This window comes from Adiantum capillus-veneris, chromosome 19, assembly GCF_014529385.1.
Source record: "Adiantum capillus-veneris isolate H3 chromosome 19, ASM1452938v2, whole genome shotgun sequence".
NCBI classification, from domain to species: Eukaryota; Viridiplantae; Streptophyta; class Polypodiopsida; order Polypodiales; family Pteridaceae; genus Adiantum; species Adiantum capillus-veneris.
The window spans coordinates 104532648-104540166 of record NC_140949.1 but is presented as its reverse complement, the minus strand read 5'-3'; the positions used below and the strand labels follow the sequence as shown (position 1 = coordinate 104540166).

Below are 7519 nucleotides of genomic sequence, written 5' to 3'. Positions count from 1 at the left end.
CAACCTTTGAACCATCAAAAAGAAGAGGTCATAGGAAATCCTATGCTGCGTGAAAGAGGTCATCCAAGTTCAAGAAGTTCAAAGAGGGGGGGAAGAGCATCCCTTTCCTTACCTACGATGGCACTTTTGGTGCTACGGACAATGTCTTGGTCTTTATCCAACAATTCGATACCGCGTTCGGAGATGAGGGCTTCACGGAGTCCTCTAAGCTACACCATGTAGCTATGCACTTTCAAAAGTCCGCCAGACAATGGTGGTCTAGCCTACGGGCCTACGGGCCAACGGTGAAGCTCCACAAACGTGGAAAGCTTTAAGAGTTTTATTATGAAACAGTTTTTGGCCACCGATGCCAAAGACAAAGTACTCACCGAATGGCGAAGTTTGAAGCTCTCTCCCTATGAATCCATCCACAAATATATAGACATGTTTTGGGACCTACAATTGAAAGCCACTGTGTTCAAAAATTTGGATTTTGGAGAGCAAAAGCAGCAACTTTGTGTGAGCTTAACTGAAGAAATGGCGGAGTATGTCAACTCCCAAAGGCCACGCACCATATCGGCGGTAATACAACATACTATGGTGGCCTCTCGAATCAATTTCCAAACAGGGGCTAAGAGAAATTCTAAGCCCACTGAAAACAAGACTTCCGATGAGCCTAAGGGGAAGGACAATGTCCAAAAGTCTCCTAAGGGCAACTCCAACAAAGCTAAAGAGAAGGGAGTTTATAAAGGCAAAAATAAACTCTCTCCTGAAGAGCTTGAGTGTTATCGCAAGGATAACCGGTGTTTCAAGTGCAGCGAACAAGGGCATGCGTACCACGCTTTTCCACAAAAGAACAACCGCCATGATCCTGCTAGAGCTACCTTTGTCGAAATCCAAGAGGAGGAAACTCACCACAAAGGATCTCCTCTATGCCATGCTCAGTGAAAGGTAAGAGAAGATGATGCTTTTATTCTCTTTGATCCCGGTTCTACTCATAATTTTATATCTATAGAGTTGGCCACCAAGCTAGGTATACAAACCTACGAGATGGGAGATGTCCTACCCCGCAGACGGTGCTTTCAAGGGGCAAGAAGCTTCAGTCACTCCTTTAATCGGGAAATTGAGGCTCCATGTCCAAAGCTATGTAGACAAAGAGGACTTCTTTATCTCTCCTCTCAAGCATGAGGATGTAATCCTAGGGGCACCATGGTTTGATCGCATGGCTGCCAATGTTAAATTCCCTGAAAGAAGAATCTCATTTAGGTTCAGGGAAAAAGATATGTATATAGATGCTAAGGAAATGGGTAACACTATACCCAATTTACATACACAAGCTTTCAACAAGTCAATAAAGAGCTCTATTTCCGTGTACATGTTTTTTGTTAAATATTCTCAAAATGAACCTGATGTTTTAGCAAAAGAAAATATACACAATCAAAAGGAGTTAGGGTTATCCAATTTTCTCAAGGGGTTTCAATATGTTTTTATTGATGACATCCCTTGTGAGCTACCTCCTAAACGAGGCAATGATGACCATGCAATTGAACTTCTTCCAGGAAGTTCACCGCCTAATAAACCTCCTTATAGAGTTTCTCAAGATCAACAAGAGGAGATTATGCAGCAAGTGCATGAGTTAGTTGAGAAGGGCATGGTTAGGCCTAGCTCATCTCCATTTTGTTCTCCAGTGCTACTAGTGCAAAAGAAAGACGGCACATATCGTATGTGTGCTGACTATAGAGCACTCAATAGAATCACTATCAAAAATAGGTTTCCTGTTCCACGGGTAGAAGACCTATTTGATAAGCTACAAGGCTCCACCTACATCAGTAGGATTGACCTAAAAAGTGGCTATCATCAAATAAGGATAGTTGATCAAGACATTGTAAAGACCGCATTTCGCACTACGTTTGGTCTTTATGAATACATTATCATGACTTTTGGCTTGACCAATGCACCATCCACATTCAAACGCTTGATGGAGAAGCTATTCAGGCCTCACCAAACCTTTACTTGAGTGTTCTTTGATGATATCATCATCTACTTTAATTCATTAGACGAACACAAGCGACACCTCCAAGTAATATTTCAAGTTCTAAGAGAGAATAAACTTTATGTTAATCAAAAGAAAAGTGAACTTTTCTTACAAGAGATTCAGTATTTAAGTCACATTATCTCTCAAGATGGCATCCAAATGGATCCATCAAAGTTAGAGGTAATCAACAAGACAAGAATGTCAGACACAACACACAAACAATTGCAGTAGGTTCACCAAATATATTGGCGAAACCTTTAGTAGCCCAACGGGATTGACAAATGTGTTGGGGTTCAACAACACAAGAATCTCTATCTCACACATGCTTTCAAACAGAGAATAAATACTCACTCCATGATCAGACTCAGCAAAAGACACAGTTAGATCATTTCAGAGTCAGCATAGAGAACATAGAGAAAGATCAAACAAAGCAAAGAACACCATGGCTAAAGATTCTCTCTCATTCCCCTACTCAGAACTCATCCCAATACAAGTACCAATTGATGGTTATAACTGTCCAACCCAAAAATGTTCTTGACATAGAATATCAGAGTCAGCAAAATCCGGCCTAGCAATATTTTGACCCAGTAAATATTCAGTAAATAATCCGACGCAGCAATATTCAAACTCAGCAATAGTCAGAGTCAGCAAATATCTGATTGGCCAAATATCAAACTCAGTAATATTCAGAGTCAGCAATGTTCAAAGTCAGCAATATTCAGAGCAGCATCCCAATTTCAAACCCAACAATATTCAGACTGAACATATATATTTAGTCAACAAGGTGCTCTGGCCCCTCACTTAGTCTATGGGTTTATTTCCTATATGTGTGTATTTCAAGGAGAGGTGTAAGGGCTTTTTGATACTAAGCAGCTACGGAAGTTGTTGAGCTACCATCTCAGGTCGGTACTCATCTTGATACCTTGATGACATACATTAACGGTTTTTTCTGCTAAAATGTACAGTTACGAACTGACGGTACCTGTTTTTTTTCTCCTTTGATACTTTTTCTACGATTGCATAATTAGGCAATTGAAGATAGCTTGTAGTACGAAAATCATACTGATTACTATTGGGTTTTTTGGCTATTTTAGGGTAATTAGTTTCTGGCTTTTTTTATTTAGCTTGTACAACGCCTGTAAATCATTTTTGATAAATGTATTTTGATAACCCATACAAGCACATGCACGACACCCATAAAAGCAAAACACACTTAGATCCCAACACACCAAATTGGCAAAACGAAGTAGACTTTTTTCTTTTTTTTGGGGGGGGGGGGGGGGAGAGGGGGGGATCAAAATTTATCGACGATCAAAAGGAAGGGGGGCATGACTTAAAGGATCAACGATTGGAAAGAGATCTTCAAGATGTGAGATTGGATTGCTTGTAACGGGGGAAGGGCGGATAGAAGTTTTTATTTTCTACAGACCAAACATTTTCATGAATGTATGATAGTGGAAATGGTTAAGGTTAATCCTCCAACTTGGTGAAATTTTTGTCTCCAAATCTGCGATTGGATGTGGGCCCGTCCCAACCCCTTGATCCCTTCTCTTTGATTGTGTCACTTTTTTTTTTTTTGCGGGGGGGGGAGGGGGGAATCTAGGGCCTCGACATTATGCACGCGTCCTATATCTTATCCACGAAAGTGAACTTGGGTACTCCCCCTCGTTGTGATAGGTTTGCACGTCAAACCTCGAGGAAGACGTCTACATTCCACAAACGATGTGCGTTGGTGATGTGGTTAGGACGCATGATTCTCATCCCCCAGGTTGTGGGTTCAATCCTCGAAAAGAGGAAAGGGGGGGTGTCATTATCTCGCACGAGGGTTGCTTGAAGGGAGATCCTTTGCTGGTGTCATGGATCACGAGTGGCCGTTGGATCCCCTCACGGGAAAACTAAGGGTAGAATCGGGGTCAACTATCTACCCCTAGTGTATCTAAGGCATTCCATGGCTAAAAGCACCACATTTGCACGTTATCTACGTGAACGTTGTGAAGGATGAAGCCAGGTTTTCCACGTTTTTACGATAACGTACAGGCACTATTAGGCAGGGCGTGGACGTGTGGGAAAGGAGCCGTGTCGTGACTGCAGTTCGTGACGTTATGGAGACGCCAAGCCAAGGAACAATGGCCATGTCATCATGGAACTGTTACGCGCGGCTGAATGAATCGACAGATCGACGTGGTGGCTGGCTCAAGGGGCTGCAAGATCTGACACTAGTTGATGATTGGTTGCAGGTACCTTCTAGGTGGATGTTGATTGGAGAAGGGAACACAACTTGGAGCTAGATGATTGGGTTATATCGTGCTAGTACTCCTGCCAGGTACACGTCATCCTCGGTATCTTGCAGTGATTGGACAGGGTGGTGGCGAAGGCGACGCTCATGCAGCTGGCAGCTGCACTGGTGGTTAGAAAAGGCCCTCCATGCAGGCATATATTGATCCTCAAAAAAAATTGCGCTACAACACACGCAAACACGAGCGCGCTCTCACATACACACACGCAGACACAACGTACGTCCTTACCCTACTTCATACCCACGCTGCACTTATGGCTATCAGCGGCTGCAGCCGCAGATCATCATGGACCTTGGCCCTGCTCTGCATTGCATTAATCCTCCTGCTCCAGCAGCTTGCGCAAGCCTCTTCCTCTTATGGCAGCCAAGACGGCCAGCAGTCTCCACAAGGCTACCGTGAGGAGGAATATGAAGATGATGATGGCAGAGGTGATCATGAACAATCCAAAGAGTACCACTACTGCCAAGATGACAATAGTCGCAATAATGGGGAGAGTAACAACAACAAGAATGAAGAGTGCCACAATGACAAGAGTGAAGAGAACTACGATGATAGCAATGAGCAGAGCTATAACAACAAGAATGAGGAGAGCCGGGACGACGACAATGAAGAAAGCCACAGGGACGAGTATGAGGAGAGCTATGGGGACCAAAATGAGGATAACAGTGACTATGGGGATAGTCACAAGGACAAGAATGAGGACAGCTATGATGACCAAAATAATTATAATAGTAAGAATGAGGAGAGCTCTCACGACAAGAATGAAGAGAGAAATGATGAAAAGAATGAGGAGAGTGACAAGGACAAGCATGAGGAAAGCTACGATGGAGAAAATGAGAATGGTAGTAAGAATGTAGAAAACGATAATAATAGTAAAAATGGGGAGAGCAGCAATAGTTGGAATCAAGAGAGCCATGAAGACAAGAACGAGAAGAGTAGTGATGACCAATATCAAGGGACCTACAACGATAATGCCGAGGAGAGCCGTGAATACCAAAATGAGGATAGTCACAATGATAAGAGTGGGGAGAGCAATGACTATAGAAATGAAGAAGTCCATAATGATAAGAATGAGGAGAGCTACGATCACCAAAATGAGAGTAGAAACAAAAATGGACAAAGCGAAAATGATAAGAACGAAGAGAGCCACAGGCATAATGGTGGTACAGAGAATGATGAGAGCAATGAGGAAACAAATGAAGAGAGTCAAAATGGCATGAATGAGGAGGAAGACTCGAGCACAGAAACACAAGAAGTCCAAATATTAGGACCAAGGAAAATAGGCCCAGGTGGTGGTATTCATTGATCACTCACCACGTTCACTTTTTAAATAAATGATCAATTTAGGCTATAACGCAAGTCTATGTAACCATGTATCTAGACTCTAAATAATAATTTTCAAAGACCTTAATATGTGTGTACTATGTCTGTGTTTGAGAGAGAGAGAGAGAGAGAGAGAGAGAGAGAGAGAGAGAGAGAGAGAGATGATATGATCTTCCTTGAAAGTGACATATGACCTATGGGGCTAAGTGAAATGCCACATTTGGGATAACATCAAGCTCCTGCTTGGATGACTTTCCCTACATTTATCATTGGCATGAGGTAGCAAACAAGAGGATCATTGTTAGTAGTGCTATAGCCTAGTCTATTGTATTTCCCTACTTGTGGTTTGTAAACTTTTTATCCTTTTTTGTAGTAATAGGAAGAAGTAGCTTTCAATTTTCAGCCTCCATCTTCTGGTTGTGTTTTAGTTATTCACCTACAGAAAATTATCTATATCACATACATTCAAAAGGTATCAAAAACCCTATACTAACATGTTATGAGGTAATAAAAAAACACTTTCTCATAAGAAATTTATAGTATTTTCCAAAAATTAATATTCAATCATAAAAATCCCTTTGTAAATGACACTCTATTGAATTTTGAAATAAATTCTAAATACAATCCCCCTTATTCTGAGCTCATGCGTGTACTATAGTACCTACATTCTTGGTGCAACCCTTGAGCATTGCATCATGTTCTCTTGGTTGTGTGCATGTTGTCTTGCAAGAACTCATGCTCTCTCCTTCTATATATCAATCTTTATAGAGGGTTCCAACTTCCATTGCATACTCCACAATGTTTGCGGGGGAGAATATTTTGGACAAGAGAAAGGTATGTGGAAAGTATTGTGGGGTTGAAAATTAACGGAAAAAAACTCAAAACACAGTCCAAAAATCACCGCTAGGAGCGTGAGTATAATATGATGCTAATGGGCATCCCAAAAGCGACATAGCTGTGTCACTAGTGGTATCGCTATAGTTTAATGGTAGAAGCAACACATTTAAGAATGCTTTTTATAGCACATGAACGTGGCATAATAAAAGGACTTAAGCAAGAAAAATATTTTGTATGTGTTAGGATCGCTTAAACAATGCATAATCTCTTGAGGGATATTGTAGGGCCATAGTTTTTAAAGAACAATTATCACTACAAGACTAGATCACTTAAATTCTAACATCAAATTACCAACGTCAATGGCGGGCGTCGGTATATGTGTAGGTAAATCTGGAGGGAGATCATATTTGAATAAAATTTAATTTTCAATTTTCTAGAGGAAGATCAAATATGAATAAAATTTAATTTTCAATTTTTTGATGTCCATATCGGTGCGACTGATAAATTGAAGCTTATAGCGGCGTCTATTTCGACGCTCATAACAATGATTATACCAGCGCCTATACTGACAAATTCTGCAAAAACAAAAACAGCGGGTAATTTCTCCTCTTCATTTCGCTTGTTTTTCTCTTCCTCTCTTGTTCAGCTCATCCTCCTCAGTTGTTCCAGATCTACTACCACACGGCTTGTCGCACTTGAGATTTTCACTTATACGCTGATTCTCATCAACAAGGTAAGCTAATTATTTTCAAGATTCGTAGTAGATTTGTTCACTTGTCTGTGTGTATGTGTGTGTGTGTGTGTGTGTGTGTGTGTGTGTGTGTGTGTGTGTGTGTGTGTGTGTGTGTGTGTGTGTGAGTAAGTAACATATGTGTATGTTTTTGCAAGTTTGGCGACATCTCTTCACGTGTTTCTTGCTCAAATAGGCCGCATGTGAGTGCTCTATCATTCTCTTTTGTTGCATACACACATACACACACACATTCACATAAAGATGCATGGAAGTAAACAAAAATGCATACTAAATAATATAAATGGAAGTAAATAA

The 7519-nt window shown here is 41.1% G+C and overlaps 1 protein-coding gene across 1 annotated transcript; it reads left to right on the top strand.

Annotated features, from left to right (window-relative positions):
• The first annotated feature begins 4398 nt into the window (after nucleotides 1-4398).
• LOC147434589 (uncharacterized) lies at nucleotides 4399-5708 on the top strand. The gene has a single exon (XM_086489984.1). The coding sequence runs from the start codon at nucleotides 4439-4441 to the stop codon at nucleotides 5615-5617; it is 1179 nt and encodes a 392-aa protein (XP_086346110.1). The 5' UTR covers nucleotides 4399-4438; the 3' UTR covers nucleotides 5618-5708.
• The last annotated feature ends 1811 nt before the right edge of the window (nucleotides 5709-7519 follow it).

What these genes read in the sequence shown, in the direction of transcription:
- LOC147434589 (XM_086489984.1), top strand. Translation starts at nt 4,439, where the DNA reads ATGCAGGCATATATTGATCCTCAAAAAAAATTGCGCTACAACACACGC.